The sequence below is a fragment of the Camellia sinensis genome, chromosome 8 (genome assembly GCF_055761805.1).
Source record: "Camellia sinensis isolate YWXY chromosome 8, ASM5576180v1, whole genome shotgun sequence".
In the NCBI taxonomy this organism is placed as follows: Eukaryota; Viridiplantae; Streptophyta; class Magnoliopsida; order Ericales; family Theaceae; genus Camellia; species Camellia sinensis.
In genome coordinates, this window is record NC_138968.1 from 104,209,101 (window position 1) to 104,232,346 (window position 23,246).

Genomic DNA, 23,246 nt, shown 5'->3' on the forward strand with positions numbered 1-23,246 from the left:
AATCCCAAAAAATTGGGGTTGAAGAAGAAAGAACTGTTAAGTGTTATGGATAATTTGGTCTTTGTGTCTTATTCTTATAAGTATAAATAGTTGTGTGTTAAGGGGGAAACCCTACGTTTTGGATCAATATACAGCAATTGGTTCTCTCTCTCTCTCTCTCTCTCTCTCTCTCTCTCTCTCTCTCAATTCTGCAACCTCTCCTTCTCCTTCTCATCTATCCATTCAACATGGTATCAGAGCAATATCTTCCTCCTTGAAGATTGTTCCTCTCCTTCCCTCGTTCTTGTATCTGGTACGTTTCATTAAAAATAAAATCAAAAATAGTAGTATGCTCGAAAATTAATGGGCATTCATCCTATAATCTCCTTTTGATTTTTTTATTACTATTGATTGTGTTGATTAGGGACATGTATGAAAGAGTGGTGACCACTATTAGATCGCCAACTGGAGAAACAAATGAATTTCCTATCACTGTAGGGTTACACCAAGGATCTACCTTAAGTCCTTATCTTTTTGCTTTAGTTATGGACAAGTTGACGATAAATATTCAGGATGACGCGCCATGGTGTATGCTTTTTGCAGACGATATTGTATTAGTGGATGAGACTAGAGAAGGAATTAACACAAAGTTGGAGATTTGGAGAAAAGCTCTTGAATCTAAAGGATTTCGGATAAGCAGAACTAAGACAGAGTACATGGAGTGTAAATTTAGTAACAATAACAATGAAAGCAGAGGAGAAGTAAAGATTGAGAACCAAGAACTGCCTAAAAGTGAACATTTTCGTTATTTATGGTCGATTATCACAACAGCGGGAGAGATTGATGCAGATGTGGCCCATAGGATTAAGGCAGGATGGTGTAAGTGGAGAAGTGCGTCTGGGGTATTGTGCGATAAACGAATACCCACTAGACTAAAAGGTAAGTTCTATAGAACGGCTATTAGACCAGCTATATTGTATGGAATGGAATGTTGGGCAACCAAGAAACAACATGTAGATAAGATGAGTGTGGCTGAGATGAAGATGCTAAGGTGGATGTTTGGTAAGACTAGACAGGACAGGATTAGGAATGAGTGTATTCGGGAATGGGTAGAAGTAGCACCGATAGAAGATAAGTTGAGAGAGAATCGTTTGAGATGGTTTGGTCATATTCAACGGAGACCAACAAAGGCAGTAGTGAAGAGATGCGATACTGTAACGATAGATGGAAGTGTTAAGGGATGGGGTATGCCTAGATTAACGTTGACTAGCGTTATAAATAGAGATATGATTCTACTTAATTTGACTAATGAAATGGCCTTTGATAGGGCTGCGTGGAGAAGAAGGATTCATGTAGCCGACCCCATTTGATGGGACTTAACGCTTTGTTTGGTTTGGTTTATTGATTGTGTTTTCAAATTTTTTTGATTTTTCGTTAAAAATAGGTGATTTTTTGAAAGTAACTGGTTGCACCCTTTTTGCTTTATTTTTTCCCTCTCTCTCACATCCTAGGGAGCTGACTGGGCCTCCAGAGGGCTGTGTTGTCCTTGTTTTGCTGTATTTTGGCTCTACCTTGATTTTTTCCTGAATTTTGGATAATCCGCTTCAGTGTTTGGGCTCCTATGTGATCTGGTTACTTTATTCTAGGATTATTTTGCACTGTTTAAGACGAAGGTGCTTTGCTGTGCTAGTTAGGTGTTGTCAGGACTTGGTTGATATACTGTTTGTGTTTCTGCCCCATCTCTCTCTTATCTCATGGCTGAACGCGAGGGCCAGTACTCTAAGGGCAAGGAGGACAGTGGACTGAGTCGTGGTATGACTCTGGGTGATAGTCCTTCTCTCCCGATTAGTCCGGTCAAGCTTGATGGCACCAATTACTTGATTTGATACCGCTCCTGTAGTCTTGCCATTGTTGCCCGGTGTTTAACTGGCTGTATTACTGGTAGTACCAAGCAACCTACTGAGGACAGTGCCTTATCTGCCCAATGGATTTTGGAGAATGCTTTAGTGATGACCTGGCTGATCAATTCTATGGAACCTACCATTAGTAAGACTTTTCTCTTAATAGATACCGCTCACAAGATCTAGCTAGCGACATCTCAGATGTATTCTCAACAGGGTAATGATGCACAGGCTCATGAATTGCGAAAGAAGATTCGAGGCTTGGATCAGAAAGATCGCTCTCTGGCAGTCTACTATGCTGAGTTGAGTGGTTTATGACAGGAGCTAGATTGCTGCCAAAGTTTCCAACCCGTTTGCTCCACTGATGCCACTATGTTTCAGCAGGTGGTGGAGAAGGAGCAGGTGTATGACTTTCTTGCTGGCCTGAATTTGGAGCATGATTAGATCTAGGTTCAAGTGTTGGGTCGCTCTCCGTTTCCCACATTACATGAGGCTTATGCACTGGTTCAACAGGAGGAGGAGAGTCGTCGTAATGCTACGGTGCATGCCCCTGTTCAGGACAGGTCAACGATGGTTGTTGGCCCCAAGTCCCGTGGTACTTCGCCTTGTCCACCTCAGGGTGGTGGTAAGGGTCCATTGGTTGATCGAGACCGTTTGAAGTGTGATTATTGTGGGAAATATATACATGATAAAGAACACTGTTGGAAGTTGCATGGTTGGCCTACTCGAGGCCGTGGTCGTGGTCGTGGTGTTCGTCCTCAAGCCCATGTGTCTGAGACTACTGCTAGTGCCTTGGATGATGCTGGTTCTATTTCCCAGGATGAGCTTCACACTCTCAGACGTTTGATGGCTCGACTTGATTCTTCCTCTACCTTAGCTCCTTCCTCTTCTGTCTCTTCCAACTTTGTCCACACAGGTATTTCTGCTAGTGCACTTAGTACCTCTTCGTCGTCTCCTTGGATCATTAATTTCGGTGCTACCGATCACATGACGGGTACTTCTAGTTTTTTTTATAAGAATTCACCTAGTTTCGGGCGGCAAGATAAGGTTAGAGTGGCTAATGGCACTTTATCTGCTATCTCCGACAAAGGTTCTGTTCATTGCACCTCTTTACTTTCGCTTTCCTCTGTTCTTCATATTCCTAATTTTTCCACTAACTTACTTTCTATTAATAGCCTTATTACTGCTCTTAATTGCTCTATAACCTTTTTTCCGACTCATTGTGTCTTTCAGGAACTGGCTACAGGGAAAATAATTGGCAGTGGTAGCACACACAGTGAACTGTACTTTCTGGATGCCGCTTCTGCATCAACTTTGTCCTCTCAGGCTCTTCAATGCACTTCTGGCTCCTCCCTTCGCCTTCTTCATCAGTGGCATCGCCATTTGGGGCATCCTTTCTTTAGTATTTTAGAGAAATTTTTTCCTTCTTTAGTTCGAGATTGACCTAAGAATAACTTTGTTTGTGATGCTTGTAAGCTTGCTAAGCATAAACGTACTTGTTATCCCTCTATAATAAAAGTACTTTTCATTTTATACTTATTCATACTGGTGTGTGGGGTCGTTCCCCTGTGGTTTCTACCTTTGGTTATCGGTGGTTTGTCACGTTTATTAATTGTTATTCCCGTGTGACTTTGATTTATTTACTTCGCACTAAAAATGAGGTTTTTCCGTGCTTCAAAACTTTTCATAAAATGGTTTCAAATCTCTTCAATGCTACTATCAAAATTCTTATGAGTAATAATGGGACTGAATATGTTGATGGAGCTTTCAGGGCATACCTCGAGGAGCATGGCATTCTTTATTAGACTAGTTGTGTTGGCACTTCTGAACAGAATGGAGTTGCTGAACGCAAGAATGGCCACCTCCTTGAGGTTGCTCGCTCTAACTTGTTTACCATGAACGTTCCTAAGTCTTTTTGGGGGGATGTTCTTACCGCGGCTTACCTTATTAATCGTATACCCTCTAGTGTCCTCCACTTCCAAATTCCTCTTGAGCTCCTTCCTATCACTTATCCCACTTCTTCCCTTCCACCTCGGGTTTTTGGTAGTGTTTGTTTTGTTTATCTTCAACCTCGTACTCATGGGAAGCTTGATCCTAAGGCTATCTAGTGTGTCTTTCTTGGTTATTCTACTATTCAGAAGGGTTATAAATGCTATGACCCTCACACTCATAAGTTGTATGTTAGTATGGATGTCAGTATGGATGTCACCTTCCGTGAATCTGAATCCTTTTTTCCTTGTCACCCGCTATCTCCTCAGGGAGAGAGTGGTATAGATGAGATTGCGGATGAGACGACATCCTATCAGCATGAGTTGCCTTTTTTCCTTCCTAATCAGCGGGCTATTATTTGTGGTAAGGGGGAGCCTATGAGTTCTGTTGATGAGACTGATGTTGGTGGTCGTTTGGACAGAGTTGATCTTAAGACTTATTCACGGCGTCAGAAAGAGCGGGCTTCTCTTGTGCCACCGGGTGAATCATCATCTCCTATGCCTGTTCCACGCCCAATTTTCACTGACTCTACAGGTAATGATCCTCAGTCCATTTCTTCACCTGTTGTTGATAGTTCTGTTGCTGATGATCTAAGTCTTCCTATTGCTCTCAGAAAGAGGGTTAGAGTCTGTACTCAACACCCCATTTCTAAATTCGTGTCATATGCTTCGTTGTCTTCTCCATATCGTGCTTTTGTTTCATCTCTTTCTTCTGTGTGTATTCCACAGGGTTGGAAAGAGGCCATAAATGATCCTAAGTAGAAGGTAGCTATGATAGAAGAGATGCAAACTTTGAGTAAAAATAACACATGGGACTTGGTATTTTTACCTCATGGGAAAAAACCAGTCGGATGTAAGTGGATGTTCACTATCAAGCACAATGCAGATGGGACGATTGAACGGTACAAAGCAAGACTAGTGGCCAAGGGATTTACCCAGACATATGGAATAGACTATTAAGAAACTTTTGCCCCAGTAGCAAAGATGAATTCCATTCGAGCTATTCTGTCGTGTACTGCTAATTTGGGATGGCCTCAACAACAACTAGATGTGAAGAATGCTTTTCTTCATGGGGATTTGGAGGAGAAGGTATATATGGATGTACCTCTAGGATTCTCATCACAGCCTACAGTTGGAAAGGTTTGTAAATTGAAGAACGCTTTATACAATTTGAAACAATCTCCTAGAGCCTGATTTGGTAGATTCCTAAAGGCAATGCTAAGATTTGGATATCAACAAAGCAATGCTGATCACACCTAGTTTGTCAAACACAACGTACATAAGGTAACAGTGCTTATTATATATGTGGATGACATAGTTGTGACAGGTAATGATGAGGAGGAGGTGACCCATCTCAAGATGTTAGCCAAGGAGTTCGAGATAAAAGACCTTTGAGATACTTTTTTGGAATTGAAGTTGCTAGATCTAATAAAGGCATCTTCATTTCTCAAAGGAAGTACATTCTAGATCTTCTTGCAGAAACGGACATTTTAGGCTACAGACCAGCTGAGTCACCGATTGAGACTAATCATCGTCTTTGTAGTGGGGTTGGTGAACTTGTGGAAAAGGAAAGGTACCAAAGACTAATATATCTATCTCATACTCATCCAGATCTTACCTATGCAGTTGGGATAATGAGTCAGTTTATGCATGATTCTCGTGCAACTCATTTGGATGCAGTCTATCGCATTTTGAGGTACTTTAAATCTGCTCTTGAAAAAGGAATTTTGTTCTCTAATCATGGTCACTTGAGGTTGGAAGCGTTCACAGATGCAGATTGGGCAAGCTCTATAGATGACGGACGCTCTACCTCTGGTTACTGTGCATTTGTAGGAAGAAATCTAGTCACATGGCATAGTAAGAAGCAGGCGATAGTATCCAGATCTAGTGCTGAAGCTAAATACAGGGCTATGGCACATGGAACATATGAACTAATGTGGCTTCAATCTTTGTAGAATGATATAGGGCTTGATTGCAGTGATCCCATGATTTGTATTGCGACAACAAGGCTGCTATTAGTATTGCACACAATCCTGTTCAACATGACCAGACTAAGCATGTTGAGACTGACAAACATTTCATTAAGGAGAAGTTGAATAAAGGTGTGATATGTATGCCTTTTGTTAAGTCTGAAAATCAACTGGCAGATGTTTTTACTAAGGGTCTTAGTAGTAAAGTCTTTCACCCTATTTGTTGCAAGTTGGGCATGCGAGACATATTCGCACCAACTTGAGGGAGAGTGTTAAGTGTTAAGGGTAATTTGGTCTTTGTGTCTTATTCTTATTAGTATAAATAGTTGTGTGTTAAAGGGAAAACCCTACGTTTTGAATCAATACACAGCAGCTGGTTCTCTCTCTCTCTCTCAGTTCTGCAACCTCTCCTTCTCCTTCTCATCTATCCATTCAACAAGAACCATGGATGCAATCAACATATTATGAACTCTAGATAACCAATACAGATGTGGAAACAACTGAGCAAATGGAAACTCCCCCCTCCAAGAGTCTTCCCAAAATTGAAACAATGTTACAATTCTCCTCACATTATCCTAAGCGTAGTTATCGAATTCACCATCATAACTAACACCATCTCATGATCATCTAGACATCGGTCACCTTCTCGACACAACCACTGGGCATGGTTTTGGGTATGTAAAGCAATCTTTTCTTTTGAAATGGTCAATTTCAGGTCTTTGGCCAACCTTTCTGTTTTTATACAAAAATATACTCAAAAAGACACAACACAAGAATTTTGTCAAGAGAGGAGAAAAAGAAAAAGAAAAAAAAAAAAAAAAAGAGGAGCCTCAAAGATACAAAGAAGGAAATCACAGAGAAAAGAATGCCAAAAAGGTATGCACACAATATAAAAGAAAAATAAAGTTTTAGTTTCCTGCCTCTTTTCTTTGGAAGGAGCCTTGTTTGCAAGTCTAGCTGTTTGTACAGCAGCATCTGCAGATGCAGCTTCAGGAGTTGCCCGCAGAATCTCACATATAAGTTGTTGGCATTCACTCTATTATACAAAATTAGAAAAATATAGACTCAATGAGAACTAAATCTATGAACCAATATTTTTAATTAAATGGACAATGTTGAAATTCATAAAATGAAATTTTTTCAATTGGTCACTGGATTAGCACCAGAAAGCTAATGACAAATACGATGGCACACACTACCTGCAAAACTGTCAATGAAAAACCGATACTGTAGCCTCCAGTATCATGAGACGCATCGGAATCAGGGTTCCAATTTATCTCTGCCATTGACTTTGGTGTGTTCATGTCACTTTGTTGTGAGGATTTTGATTCTAGAAGCTCTCCAACAATAACATGGTTCTCTGAACATTTATATGGTCAAACTTAAATTCAACAAAGGGGAAAAGAACACCCAAAACTAAGTATTATATAATTATATCTCACCGAATATCCGAACAACAGCATCCAAAATCGAATTAAGAAGTTCCTTTGCTGCAGCCTGTGCTGTTCCCATGGGAGCCATCACAGGTGAGACAGGGCTGACAGCCAATAGCGTTCCAGCCAATGATATTCCATTCTGTCGCTTCTGCTTTGGCAACTGGTAGCTCTCCAAATGTCCTTTCAAATAATGCAGACCAGTAGTAATAGTTTGGGCGGCCTGACCAATGCCAGCCCTTGAGCAACTAAAGTGCTCTGCATAACCTTTGATCTTGCCAGTGATAATGTCGTGAATTGTAGGACGCAATCTTTGGCTGTTACAAAGGAAAATCAAGGAGGTAAAAAGATCATCCTGAAATACAAATCAGATACAAACTTATATTAAGAACACTATCAGTTCTACAATGAAGTTTGTCTTGACAATGCAAACCATAACATAATCAGTCTTCAATGAAAAACAAGACTACATGCGTTAAGTATTTCTCAACATGGAAATTCACATTGAGGTCAGTTAACCTTTGAAACGAGAGTATCACATCGTCAATGAACTCAAAGCAATGCTGAAGAATACATTTCCTAAATGACAGCACATAAAAATTTATTGTAATATCTACTTGAGTGTTGAATAATTTTGCTAGCACTAAAACATTGATCTGCTAGTAACGTATCAAAACATGAAATCAGAATCTATGCAAACAAAGAATACACAGTCCTGATACATGTATTTTAAGGCTTTGATTTGAATGAGAATTGCTTTGATGTGCATATGGGCATATTACACAAAGGCCCGGTTTGGATTACAACAGCTTTGATGTGTTATCGCCATATCACACAAAGGTCTGGCTTGGAGGAGAATAGCTTTTTTGAAATGCAAAAAATTTAATCAGGGACAACATACCATATTATAACACCAGCAGCTGAAACTTTGCCAAGCATGCAGAGGCACTCAACCATGGTCTGTAAATACTTCACATGAAGCGGAGCATCACTCTTTCTCATTGCTTCCTACAAGCAAATTTAAAATAAAACAACTCAACCTATTGACAAGATAAAACGATTACAAAACTATTAGATGTTATTGTATAGTATGTACAGTGCTCATACAACAAATTCATCGGGAGTGGAATCTGAAAGCCAAGTTGAAATTTGACGAGAAACAATTTTCACATCCTTATCACCACCGTTGACCCTTATTGGTGCAGTATGTCCATCTAATGCAGCTTCATCATGTATTTCCATAGCACCATCTTCATCATGGCCATCAAATGATGAACTGAAAAGCATGTTTAGAAAGGAAATAGGAAGAAGAAGAAGAAGAAATGCCTTAACAATCACGCATAACTAAGAACCAAAAAAAAAAAAATTGTATTATTATAGCAATTCAATGAATCTTTTCATATACTTAACGCATGAGGGGAGCATAAGGGATGTTTAGTTTTCTCAATGACACCCATGTAAGCAAATTTTCCATATTAATACTATTAGTGTCTCTGAGGCAAAGTGGCTATCGTGAACTATTAGCTGACAATGTTGCATAAAAACAAGACCGCCACTATCTTCCCATTTTTATAAGGATTTATTGGTAGCTAATAGCTATATAAAAATGGAGTAGCTTTATTTTGAGATTTTCTTTTAATCTCTATACAGCCTATGCAGCAAAATAAAATTATTCAATAACCAACCTAAGAGGAAAAATAAAAAATTATTATAGTCCAAAACTGAAGAATGATAGCATTCCTGATTTAATTCAAGTAATGCATTCACACTCCAGGGTAGCTTTTCATCCTTGAGGCAAGGAGAAGACTAAGACAAACCATTCTGGGAATAACAGCTACCTTCGACACACAGGTCAGAAACTATAAGTATCCAAGCCGTATCCATGTCAGAAACTAATTCTTCAAATACTCCCGGACATGTGTCTAACTTCCAGGAAGGACTAACAATCTGAATTTTTTACTTATAAAAATAAGTACATATAATTGCAAAATAATTTTATACACGTCTCCTGTACTCCTACAGTACTTGGAAACATCTGACATGTTTTCAATATTAACATGCACTTTAATAAACATTTAGGGAAAACATAACTAGGGACACTTGGACAATGGTTTAAAAAAAGAACTAAGAGATAGGAAGAGTGACTTTTAATTGGTACTTATAAAAACAAAATCATGAATTTGATCCTAAAAACATGTCCATGCACTACTCTCAGTTTCTCATGGGTCTTTTAGCATCATAAGATAGAAGTTTACAATATTTGACAGATTTAAGTTAAAAAAAAATTATGAAAAACATTTGTATTCCTTATGTTCCTAAATATTTTCATATAAGCATGTATGTATTGTCATATCCTTGTAATATTCATGTCTCATATATCAAACTTTGCAGGATCATGTATTAGTAACTGTTCATTCTGTATCAATATCCCTAATCCATGTTCAGGTCACAGACTGCCACCATAGGGCAGTCTTAGCATGAATGTTGAATGAACCGTTATAAGAATAGCAAACGGAAAAAGAAATTGACAATCAATCCCTTATCACTAAGAATTTTTATGGATTACTAGCGCTAGAACCACCAGCAGTGAAAATACGGCTAAGAAACTAGTTGCAGAACTGCATTTTAGTAATATGACTTAGCCTTACCCCCCATCAACAGAACTAGTCCTATAAGATCCATCGCCAACTCCATAAGAACCAAACTGATTGTCACCTTTCATTGACCTTGTTCTTCGAGAAAGAGGTATTGAATTGTTCATCGAAAATGCAATAACTGTGGTGGTTGGCACTTCGTCATCCCTTTCATTTATACTTGACGAATCTAAGCTGCAGAAACGTATTCATCTTAAGAACAATAAAAACCCTGAAAAAAATACCTCTCAATAATAGAGAAAGCATTAATGACAACAGCAATATAAAATTGAACATTCCTCAAATGAGACCCATGACTAGAGAGACAGAGAAAGAACAGGAGGGGTTCTTCATAAAACTCTAAATGGATTAAATAAGGTAGGTAAATCACATAGTGATATGTTTTAGAATGCAGCATCTCAAGAAAAACGGCTAGAACGAACTTAACCTAAGAAGCACAAACACAGACACAAACACATAACATGACACTGACATGCTGACGCAGAAATTTTCAAAAAATATGACACAAGGACACTTGCAAATATAAAATTTATAAATTTATTATGTCATATATAAGGATAAATAATTATTATTTATCATACATATAATATTTAAGTCAAAAATAATAATTTTTAACGAGAATAGCTTCAAGCAAATGTGAAAATGGCAAAACACCATTCCCGTCCCTCCCTTACATAAAAACAAAGAGGCAATAGGTAAAGTTGAAGATTTGGAATGCAATGAATGATAATTTGAGTAATTTGCAATAACCAAAAAAGATTGTAGAAATACCTATAGTCACCCTTATTGTAAAGATGGTCATGCAAATCCTCCAAAACTTTATAGAAGAGTACTCCTCGTAACTTCGCCAATTCGGATCGGACATCTTGAAGAGCACCAACCTAGGCCAGATCAACCAGGATGCAGATTATATGTACATAAACACCCACTCAATTTACTTAATGGTATGCCTCTTCCAAGTTTGTAAACATCAACTAACAATTAAGCATTATGGAAAATTAAACTGTCTACAGTAGGAGTCCCCCGCTGCTTAGGTAGCATTCCCCCAATAAAGAGACTCAAGTTTGTGTCTCCTTACCTTACCTATCAAAAAATTGTCTAAAGATGGAGCTTCCATGTTTTGATCCTCTATATCCATGTTTTAAAACAAAGGATAAAGGTAATTCTACTAGTTACAAGAACCCAGGAGTGACATTGGTTTCTATCCAGTTATGCTTGTGAAGCAAAGACCCACATCGCCTGAGTACGAAAATAATATTAAGCATATAAGCGTGAGGGTACCCTCACGTTAATAGCTAACTTTTGGGGTAAGTGCTACCCAAGACCGTGTAACATGCTATCAAAGCTAAAGTACTCAGAGATGGGTAGGGTGCGTGTCCTTGGCCTGCACGCCGTAGATGTTACAGGGTGAGCACACTGGGCGTGAGGAAGGGTGTGAAGTGAAGTCCCACATCGCCTGAGTACTAAAGTAATATTAAGCATAAAAGCGTAAGGACACCCTCACCTTAATAGATAGCTTTTGGGGTGAGTTCTACTCAAGGCCGTGTAACAAAACTAATGTCACACATCTCAAAAAACTTGAAAGATGTCCTATAATTCACTGATTTGATAGGCATTGTTTAAATTAAAAAATGCCACAATAATATCATGCATATTGAACTGATGTAGGATGTGTTGGAACTTAAAGTACTACAAAAGGAGCACATTTTGAGCCAGTAACCTTCAATTTGGGGGTCAAATGATTTAGCTGAAAATATTTGCCAAAGATATCCTCCACGCAAAAATACAAAAGTGGAAGGGTCATAATGAGAAAAATGAAAAAAAAGACAAAAACCAACCGTTTGAAGACCCTCTCTCTCAAGCATCAAACTTGATTGAACATGTAACTGTACAGCTGCATATAACTGCTTCTCAGCAATGAGCTTCTCAATACGGGCAGGAACCTGAGCCACATATGAAACAAAGTCAATCAGGAATCAGATACAACAAAGATGCAGCACACACAAAAAAATATATATATATTTGTTAAATAGTTGAAGTACTGATAGTTAATTGAAACGGTCGGGATAAATATTCCTGAAAAGCATCCAAAGCATCTAATGAAAAACCTATCTGCTTTATAAAAAAAAAAAAATTAAAAATTGCACTTCTCAATAGTTGAAAGTTCGAAGAAACATCAACACTTCAGATACAATGTTTGGCAACACTTTGAGTCTTGTTAAGCAAAGTTCTTAATTAACAAACAATTAGACCAATAGTGGCAAGATATTTAGAAACAAATCAAGTTCTAGAGACACTAAAGCAGATTAATAACGGCTCAAAGTTACTATTAATTTTCTTCAGCACTAAACTTGTCTTTACTCATTAATTAAAAATGACTTAACAGGGCATGTTCAAGAGAATCTACCTTGCATATATTTTTCTTTTCATATGTAGGAATTGATATGTCAATTGTAAAAAAAAAGGTTTTGGATATCAAGGATGACAAATATGTGACATGCTATTTTTGTAAATTTAGACCAATTTGACAGAATAACGAAGGAAATAACCAAGCAACATATCGAAACCTACCAGGAAAAGGTTACAGCAGAAGCCAAAAGGTCATGCCTAAAACTCTTTCAACCAACATGGTGAGGTATTAGGACTCAAATTTTTTATCGGAAACACAGAAATTTTACTGAAAATAAGGACCAAGTAAAAAGAAGAACCCAAACAGAGAAGCCCAACAACAAAATACAAGATACAAGGGAAACGTAAAACTAAAAGATTACATGTCACATGCAACTACAAGATTACATGTCACACACAAGATTACATGTCACACACAACTGGACAAAAGATATAACTTCAAATAGAACCAATTGGAGAAACGGGTACATGCGGCCTAAAAAGCATGAACACAGACATGCCAACATGCCAATTTTCAAAAAATGCAAGACACGACACATTGGATACACACACAAACTATATAATTTTATATATTTATTATATGTCATATATATGAATATATCATTCAAAGATAATAAAAAAAATAACATAAATTTACATTATTTTTTTCTTTTATTATCGTATCCTAAATTATTTAATTCAAACTTGTAGTTAGTTTCATGTCTCTCTAATTGGTGGACATGTGTGTTTAAGCAATGGACATGTGGGACCTTCAAGTGTCCAAAGAGTGTATGGATGTTCAAAAACTTTTTTAAAAATAGGACACGTTTTTTGACGAGTGTTGGACACATGTCGAAAAGTGTCCAATGAGTGTCTATGTCCAACACGGACACGACACAGATTTGCCACCTTCTTAGAAGTGTCTGTGCTTCCTAGCATGCGGCCGACCCCAAGTAACAAGGACAAAGGCTTGTTGGTTGAGTTGACATAGGGCAGATGTAGACATACAATAGATTACGATGTAGACATACAATAGATTACGATGTAGAATGCCACTACATCTTTTATCCTTTTAAAGTAACTAGGAACTTCTAAGTCTCTCTTGGTTCCCTTTTTTCACGGCACCAAAAACAAAAACAAAAACAAAAAACTTTCACTTTACGTAAAGGGGACGGAAACTCATCCATATATTTCTCTCAGACAGCACATCCAAGTTATATTCATTCCTTGAGGAACCTATGCTGGAAATAGCTCATAGAACTAAATTAATTGGCATCAAATCTACACCAATGGAAAAAGGCCACCAAATTTTTTCATGATATAGCTAAAGAGGGAGAATTTTATAAACACTTGATGAAAACTTGATAAATTTTGAAAAAGATAATAATGACTCAGATAATTCTGATGTGCAGCCTATATAATCTACTAGAAGAGATTTGTTCTTGACATCTTCAAATTACAAGAAGAATGAAAAATTGCAACTTGTTAACAAAATATAAAATGAGTACTAAAAATAACTATAGTAATAATAACATTAAGAACGATAACAAGCCTACCTTTGCAATGCCCTCAATTTGATCTAAAAGGGAAATTATGTGACGCAATGTAACAGACCGATACCATAACTGATGCAACTGTTTGTTACGGGCACCAAGAAGCTTCTTTGCCTCGGCCAAATCAACCTTTAAGACAGCAATGCTTTCAGTAGATTCACTAAACAACCGCAAAATCTGGAGAAAAGGAAAACATTTGTTATAAATCAAAAAATAGAGCCAACCATTACCTTCTCAAAGCCCCAAAGAAGAGAAAAACATAATTGAAGGCTGAGGGGGGATGGAGGGAGGGAATGTTTGGTACTCAATCAAATGATAGTTGCACACAAAAAAATAAAAATAAAATAAAATAAAAAACCTAAGTGATATTAAGACATTTAGCCCAAAAATTTCTAAGAGTGAATTTTGGTAACAACATGAACTTAAAAGGGTTGATGAATCTACCATACATGTATCTCAAAAATTTTGAAGTTTCAAAATTGTCATCATGCTTATATTTTATATTTTAATTTTATGATTTGATTCTATTATGTTAAACTCTTTAAAGTGATGATTTAATGGCTTAGGATCTTTATTTGTCATTAACTTTGAGTTTGGCATATTTTGAAACATTTTGAATATGTTTTTCTGAATTTTTATAGAAAAGGTTGTGGAGATGTCAACGCAATTTTGCATTTTGGCAGGAAAAATAAACTTTTGTGTGCAAGGTGTCAACACCAACCTTTAAGGTGTTGACTACATTTTTCAGTTTGTATTTTCCTACCCAATGTGTCGACACGAAGTTAGATGGTGTCAACTACATTTTCTAGTTTCTCCATATAACACAGTTCTCCATAGCAAGGTGTCGACCCCTTAGGTTCTAGTGTCAACACATTTTTCCAAAGAGTGCTAGAATCCCCCTTCTCTTATGATGTTGACACCAACTGTCGGGAATATTAATTTGGGAGTGAAAAGCAACATTTTCAATTAAATTTTGTGCATTAAATGAAGACTAACTACCGCCTACTGTTAGAAATCAATAGAGGGCCATAAAAGGGAGATTTTTTACTCACTTGAAAACAAGATTTTGAGCTCCAACTTTCAATCATTCAAGACATTCAAAGCTTTCAAGCCCATAAAAACACTTTTATACTTGTTCTTCATTGTATTAAATCTACTCTTGGGGAGTTATTGCTTATATTCTTCTTCTCATTTATTGCTCTAATCATTTGTAAAATGATTTGTGAACCCTTGGTAAAAGATATGAGTATTTAGGGATAAATCCTCGAGGGTTTGTTTTGGCCCAAAATAGGGGTTGTTTTGGGGTTGAAGATTTTGTGTTTTTTTCGTTGTAAAGGTCTTGCAAGTACCCGGGAGCTTGTTAAGTTGTAATATTATTGTTGAATGGTCAAGAAAGTCAAAAACAATACTTGGAAAGTGGATGTAGGCTTGGGTTGAGCCTATCCACTATACATCGTGATGTTTGGTTTAATCTTGCCTTTATCTCTCATCTTGCATACAATACTTGTGTTTATCTTTCATAGCATTTACATTTACTTGATCTTTATAGTTTTAATCTAAGAAGCATGGGCATTTCTATAGAGGAGGTGTGTCGTGTTGGACATGATACTCTGAGGACACTCCCAAAAGTGTGTTTGACACTTCATCAACATGTCTCAATTAAAGTTTTAAATTCATATTATGGGACACTTTACGGGCACTTTGACGATGCTTCTTGAACCATGCAAACACTACCTGTAATGAATCTCTTCATAGTAACAATGTTCTCTACATTCTTCAAAATGCAATTAGTACACTTTAAATATGTTTTGAAACATTTACAAGATGAACACATCATGTGTATTTCAGTGTTCTACAATTGTTTTGCATTATTTAGAATTCAATTGTTACGTGAATGATATCTTGATATCTAACTGATGGAATATATGACTTTTTAAATTTCATTCGCGTTATGTTGCATTTTTTTCATCACTTTTGATTAAACTAATCATATATTCATCATATAATAAATTTATATATTAGTCAATAATCATATATTAGTCATTAAAAATTCATAAAAGAAATCAGCAGGATGTGTTCTGAGGTCAACATGCATATTTATTAGATCCAACCACCATCACAGCTTGTCAATTGCACCTTGGCCACCAATAAAAAAAAGGCCATTAATCCTCTGTTGCCAGCAAATCATCTTCAAGCTTCTATGTTCTTAAGTACTTAATTATCTCCAGATTGTCATTCACCAACAAATCATATTCTATTAAGACTTCATAATTGTTTTTCCGAATTGAGATCCAAGATAACATGACAACAGATTAAAGATCGTAACAAACAAAACGATTAAACATTAAACATCTCCTAAAAACATAACCAAGACTGAAAAAATAACAAAAATATAAGAAATGCCAATTTCAAAAAAAAAAAAATGAGAAATATAATTATAATTATACAAAAATGTAGGAAATTTAAACAATAGAAACAAGGAAAATGCAATATACAATAATACAAAAAACTTAAGAACCAAGCAACAACCCTAGTTTTCAAAATATATAGATACATTTGTATAGCAACTCAAAGAATACAAAAATAAGACCATCAAAAAATGGATTCAAATTAGCAAAAATGAGGTCATCTTAAAAATGCATTGGAAAGCAAATTAGTTCTATCCACATTGTAAAATGACCACTCATATGAAAATGCTTTTCTGAAAATAATCCAAACCAAACTAAACCTTGTCCCAATTAAGTAGGATCGGCTACATGAATCTTTTTCTGCCATTCCAGTCCGTCAATGGCTATATATTCAGTTAAAATAAATAAATTCATATTCTTTTTTACTATTGTACCTCATGTCAATTTAGATCTTCCCATCCCCTCAACATTTCCACGTATGGTGATCATATCACTCTTCCTTACCATTGCATCAACAAGTCTTTGTTGATTGTACATGACCGAACCATCTTTGTTTGTTCTCTCTTAACTTATTTTCAATTAATGTTACTCCTATCATTTCATGAATATATTCATTTGTAATTTTGTCTTTTTTAGTCTTAGCAAATATCCATCTAAGCATCCTCATCTCAGCTACATTCATGTAATGATAAGGTTCTATCTTGTAAATCATTGTTGCCCTCATAGCTGTTTTATGGAGAGAAAAAATAAAAATAAAACAATTTTATCAGTATTTATTGATCATAAATTATGCTAAAAACACTTCTCCACTTGAGGCAACTTACTTTCATTCTATGAGTCAAGTCATCTCCAACATCTCCATCCTTATTAAAAATATAATTTAGGTAATAAATATGTTCACTCTCTGTTATCTCCTGATTTTCGATCTTCACTTCTCCACTATTTCTACTTCAATTTACACTCCATATATGCAGTTTTAGTTCAGCTAATTTTAAACCTGTTTTTACATTCCACTATTTCTACTTCTCTCTATTTTAATGTTGACTTCTCCCTTAGTCTCATCCACTAAAACAATATTATTTGCGAACAACTTCTACCATGGGATGTCATACTGAATGCATTTAGTTCAAGGTTGTTAAAATCGGGACCCTATGTAGGATTGGTGAGAGAGTCTTGTGGATCGGATCATAAAATCCTACTTTCTATTTAAAATAAATAAATAAATAAATAAATAAAGATAAAAATACAAACTAGAATGATACATATTAAAAATAAGGTGAAAAATTACAAAATCTACAATCTTACTACAATCCTACTACGATCCTATACAATCATGCACGATCCCATACAATCCTACACAATCATACTTGCGATCATGTTGTAACATCGATTCTACAACGATCTAGATTGTTTTAGCAATGTAGGATACAATCCTACAATCCGGATCGCGATTTTAATAACCATGGTTTAGTTATTAATTCATTCCATTATCCATCCAAAAGAACACCTTTTGGTTAAAAAAAAACAACATCAAAGGTTTCTTTTTTAGGAGTTCAACTCTATCAAGTAACTTATCGAGGGAAAAAATCGGAGTTCAACTTTATTAAGTAATATACAAAACGAAAATTAAGGCCTCGTTTGGTAAGTGCCCCTTTTAACCAAAAAGTCAAAAAGTTACTAAAAAAATCAAAAAGCCAACAACCCATACCAAAAAGTCAAAGATTCCATTTTCTCTCTATTTTTTGCACATCTTTTCGTAATAAGTCAAAAAGTCATCCCAAACATACTAGTTTTTTTTACATCACATTTTAGCCAAAAAGTCAAAAAATTAATAAAAAAGCCTGTTCCTGAACGAGGCCTAAGTCAAAAAATAATTATTATAAATTTAGAAGATTGATGACTTAACTTTAACATGGTTATATTTAGTAACTGAATAGAGTTAAAACTTATCGAAAAGAAGGAATTAAGTCCTATCATGATTCCGAAATATTGCAATTTTGCTAGCAGATGTAAAATCAAATTAAAATGCAAGTTGGGATCAAAAATGATAAGATCCTAGAAATCATATATGGAATTTTAACAATAATGACTGGTACACAACATATTCAAATGCCAATATACCGTTGGCAAAAAATCCATCTCCTCGTGATAAGAAACATCCCACACTAGACAATAGAAAAACGAAAAATGTGTTAAGCAGCTCAGCAACAATACAATTTTATTAAGGGCCCATTTGGTTGTCCCAAAAATGTGCAATGCACCATTTCAAAAATCGACAATAACATGATTTTGATCTGGTCAATTCTCTTAAACATGCACTACTTAATCTTTAATTGGGATATCCAAAATATGTTATCTTCTGAAACCTACACAATTTTGAATTAACTAGAGTTTACAGATTCACAGCTAGTTCAGGACAACAGTATGGGACGTGCTGCTTAGGACTTGGCAAGCAAGAAACCAATCCGCAAAAGTAGATCAATATTGAACAAGTTATTCAACATAGAACAATTTCAACTAATAAGAATTTTTCTATTGAACAACAAAGTGGAAGAACAATCAGGAAACCTGGGAATAATTTTGGATTGCTTTGTTGAAGCCACTATGATAAGCATGAACTACTTCATCCACAACTTCCTCAATAATATCACTCTGCTCCTTCAAAAACTGTGCTTCCCCATCGCGATCTTTCGAAGTCAAAATATGGACAACGTGAGGCAATGAATCAAAACGGGCAGCAGCCCAACTCTCATCTATTCTTGAAAGGTCTTCCCTTAAGTACTACATTGAACATAAAACCACAAACAAAAAACAAAAATAAGTACAAAAAAATTAAAAACAAAACAAAACACTACCCAGAAATTAAAATTAGTAAAATCAACAAAACAAGAGAAAACAAACAATTAGCAAGGTCTGAAAATGATTTGGGGAAAAAGGCGATTCAGCTGAATTAGGAATGCCTTGTTTGTTTGTCTACTAGCTTTGAAGATCTTTTGAAGATGAATATTATTATTGAATAGTTGAATTCTAGAATTTGTGAAATGAACGCACCGCTTTTTCTCGGGAAACAGGTAATCCATCGAAAATTCCCATCTCCGGCCAATAAGCTCACCAGAAGTCGTAGACCTAAGCCAAATTGTACGTAGTGAATATCAAATCAAACACACACACACACACACACATATAGATATATGTATGTATGTGTTGAAAGAGAGAGATGGTGATTGATTGATTACCAGAGAAAGGGGGAGGATTTGGATCTGTGAGAATATAGAGAGGGATTCGAATCTGAGAAAGGAATTGAGAGAGACGGTGCTGATGAGAATGGATCGGATTGTAGAGAGAGAGAGAGAGCTCTGGTGAGCTCCACCACGAACAAGACCTGCCAGACCAGAGTCGGTAATGTTGTTCGAACCCAAATCCAGAATGCAAACCCCCGACTATATCCTAACCATGGTTAAGTTTAGAACGACCTTTCTTCAACCGCGTTAATCTAAGATTACTCTTCTCTTCTGGAAAATTCTTAATGCACAAATATAAGCACAAATATATTTATAAAAATTTTATAAATTGGTTTTTATTTATTTTTAAAAAAACATAAACTACAAGTGCGTTTGGTAATTGACAAAATGTTTTAAAAAATTTTAAAATATAAAAAAGAGTGAAAAATGACAAGTGATGGCAAGTGGCGGTGAAAGACGGTAGTGGAAAGTGGTGACGATGGGTGGTGGGTGGGTGACGGTGGCGGGTGGTAGCGAGTGGGTGGTGGTGGTGGTGGGTGGCGGATGGCGGATGGCGGGTGGTGGCGGTGGGTGGGTGAGTAGGTGACGGTGGCGAGTGGTGGGTGGCGATGGCAGGTGGGTGGCGAATAGCGGGTGGTGGCGGGTGGGTGGTGGGTGATGGTGGGTGGCTGGGTGGGTGACGGTGGCGGGTGGTAGGTGGAAGTGAGTGGGTGGTGGTGGTAGTGGTGGCGGGTGGTGGGTGGTGGGTGGTGGTGACAGGTGGGTGGCGAATAGCAGGTGGTGGTGGGTGGTGGCGGGTGGGTGATAGGTGGTGATGGTGGGTGGGTGGGTGATGGTGGCGGGTGGTAGCGAGTGGGTGGTGGCTGTGGTGGTGGTGGTGGCAGGTGGGTAGAGGATGGCAGGTAATGGTGGGTGGCGGTGGGTAGGTGGCGGGTGGTGGCAGTGATGGTGAGTGGCGGTGGGTAGGTGGCGGGTGGTGGCAGTGGTGGTGGTGGATGGGTGGGTGATGGTAGCGGGTGGTAGGCGGTAGCGAGTGGGTGGTGGTGGTGGTGGTGGCTGATGAGTGGCGGGTGGTTGGTGGTGGGTGGCTGGTGGTGGATGATGGTGGCAGGTGGGTGGTGAGTGGTGGTGGCAAGTAGGTGGCGGGTGGTGGTGGCGGGGTGGTGGTGGCGGGCGGTGGATGGTAGTGGCGGGTGGATAGCAGGTGGGTGATGGTGGTGGTGGGGGTGGTGGTGGCGAGTGGGTGGCAGGTAGATGGTGGCTAGTGGGTGGTGGTGGCAGGTGGGTAGTGTATGGTAGTGGCAAGTGGGAGTGGGTGGTGGGTGGTGGTAGTGAAAGACGATGGTGGAAAATGGTGGTGGGTAGTGGCTAGTGTTGGGTGGTAAAAAAAAAACTGAAAATTCAAAATGGAAACACATTTTTTGTGTTTTCATTTTTTGACCAAATTTATAAACTGAGATCACTGATTTATAAATCAAAAATTTTACCAAACAAGTTTTTATTTGAGTTTTTTAAATTTTTGTATATATAAACAGAAAACTGAAAACATAAGACCATCTCCAACGGTGAATCAAAGTTGGTATCAGATTCAAATTTTGATGAAAAAGGCACTTTTTTATGCTCCAACCGTTGCACCAGATTGATATCAAAATGAGATTTCAACAAAAAAGCATCAAACTGAGAACGAGACACAGATTTTACCAAATCACTGTTACTGACCGTTGAAAGAGGTACACCGGTCAACCAGTAAAAGATTCAAACAGTTCAGGAAAAAAAGTTCAAACCGTTAAAAATATATATATATATATATATATTTTTGCCTAACCGGTCAACCGGCCGGTCGACCACCCGGTCGTCCCGAAAAAAGTTCAGAAAGTTCAAAAAAAACGTTCAGACAATTCGCGAAAAAAAAAAAAAAAAATTTTTTTTGCCTAACCGGTCAACCGGCCGGTCGACCACCCGGTTGTCCCGGGATAGATTTAGTGAAAGGTGAACCGTTGGAGTGAGTGGTATCAAATTTGGTGAAATGGGTTATTTTTTACTCAAATTTGGTGAAAAATTTGAGTCACCGTTGGAGATGCTCTAAGTGGTACCAAACGGCACCAAAATATTTTTTTCACACCTATTATTGAATATATTTTTTTCACACCTGTTACTGAATTGGTTTTGAATTATAAACATATTAGCAGTGCCGTTTTGAATTATAAACATATTAGCAGTGCCATGTACGGGTATAATAAATAATTATAAATTAATTTTTAAATTAAAATAATAATATAATATTCATTTAAAATATGTATTAAAAATAATTTATAATCAATTATTTCCTCGTCTTACCATTTTAGTATGTTCAAAAATATTTATCCATTTTCAATTTTGAGATACTAAATTTTATTCATTGGTTTGAATTTTTTAAATTAAGTTTCTAAAAATTAAATTTTTTGATTTTCGTATTTTTTTTATTTTTAGTGAATATTTTTAAAATTTTAAACATTTTTTATATTTTTTTAGATGCACCTTATTTAAATGTATCTAAAAAGTAAAAAAATTGTGAAAAAATATTTTTAAAATTATCCACTATATTGTCCAAAATATTTAGATTTTCAAAATTGTCCACTATAAATTATTATAAACGCATTTTAAAATTCAAGTAGAAAGACAATGGTGGAAAAAAAATTTCAAAAGTTGAATTAAAACCTAATGATTATATGTATTTTTAATAAGTTGAATTTTCTATAATGTGCAAACAAACTGGGATGAGGGGAGTAAATTTTATTCATTTTTTTTTATCAAAAGAAGGTTTTTATTCTGATATCATTAATTGTGTTATAATTTTTTATTAAAAAATTGTGAGTTATACTTTAATTGGTAAAAATTCAAAAAAAATTACAAAAATTATATTTATGATAAAATATAAATAAATTTCATTTTATAAATTTTGAATTTTAATTTAATATATTATAGTAGTAAATTACATTTGTTAATATACTAATTTTTCTTATTTTGTAAAGCCTAAAAATTTGTCTACTCAAAATTGTAAATTGTCTTATATCATAACTGTCACGACCCATCCCGATGACCAAGGCTGGATCGCGACTAGCTAATCCTAAAATCCCAGAGAGTGATTCTAAGTAATTAATTTAAATAACGCAGTGAAATGAAATAAAGAAGGTAGATTAATATCCAAAGCATACATAGAAATTATTATTTATTTTACGATGTAACATCAGTCAGATAATGATTACAAGGGGAAAAAAAAACGATATCCATAACAAATTTGAGGTTCTGATCCATATGGTAAAACCATCCTTCTTTAAATTTCTTCACCTGAAAGGGGTTTTAACAGTTATAAGCACATGGCAGAGTGAGAAATATTATACTGAGAGCATGAGTGTATAAAATCACCATGGATAATTATTTAGGCTAGAGAGGAATAGTTTGATCCAAATAAATTATTTTTAATAACAGACATATAACACGAAACTATATAACAAAATAATCATAATTACGGTACAGAACAGAACAGAGGGTCAATGGATCCATGACAAACAAAGGGTCACGAAGTGACTAATCGAGGGCCAAAGGTTATTTAAGTCCCCCAAGACATGGGACTGTCAGAGAGTCACTAAAGTGACAATTCAGAGGGCCAATGATTATTTAAGTCCCCAAGACATGAGACCTCCGTGGTGGTACTTATTCAAAACAAATGTTTATAAAATCATTGTCAAAT

The 23,246-nt window shown here is 36.4% G+C and overlaps 1 protein-coding gene across 1 annotated transcript in view; it reads right to left on the reverse strand.

Moving 5' to 3' along the window:
• The window catches only part of SEC8 (subunit of exocyst complex 8), a 41,060-nt gene extending 21,237 nt beyond the window's left edge, over nt 1-19,823 (reverse strand). The window contains exons 1-12 of the mRNA XM_082883075.1: nt 19,511-19,823; nt 19,326-19,400; nt 18,843-19,055; nt 13,870-14,043; nt 11,764-11,868; nt 10,697-10,806; nt 9,920-10,099; nt 8,379-8,547; nt 8,173-8,279; nt 7,281-7,588; nt 7,038-7,198; nt 6,759-6,874 (exon numbers count right to left, since the gene is read on the reverse strand). Of these exons, the coding sequence (XP_082739201.1) occupies nt 6,759-6,874; nt 7,038-7,198; nt 7,281-7,588; nt 8,173-8,279; nt 8,379-8,547; nt 9,920-10,099; nt 10,697-10,806; nt 11,764-11,868; nt 13,870-14,043; nt 18,843-19,055; nt 19,326-19,367 (1,685 nt within the window). The 5' untranslated portion in view covers nt 19,368-19,400; nt 19,511-19,823. The remainder of the gene's footprint in view (nt 1-6,758; nt 6,875-7,037; nt 7,199-7,280; nt 7,589-8,172; nt 8,280-8,378; nt 8,548-9,919; nt 10,100-10,696; nt 10,807-11,763; nt 11,869-13,869; nt 14,044-18,842; nt 19,056-19,325; nt 19,401-19,510) is intronic.
• Between the last annotated feature and the right edge of the window lie 3,423 nt (nt 19,824-23,246).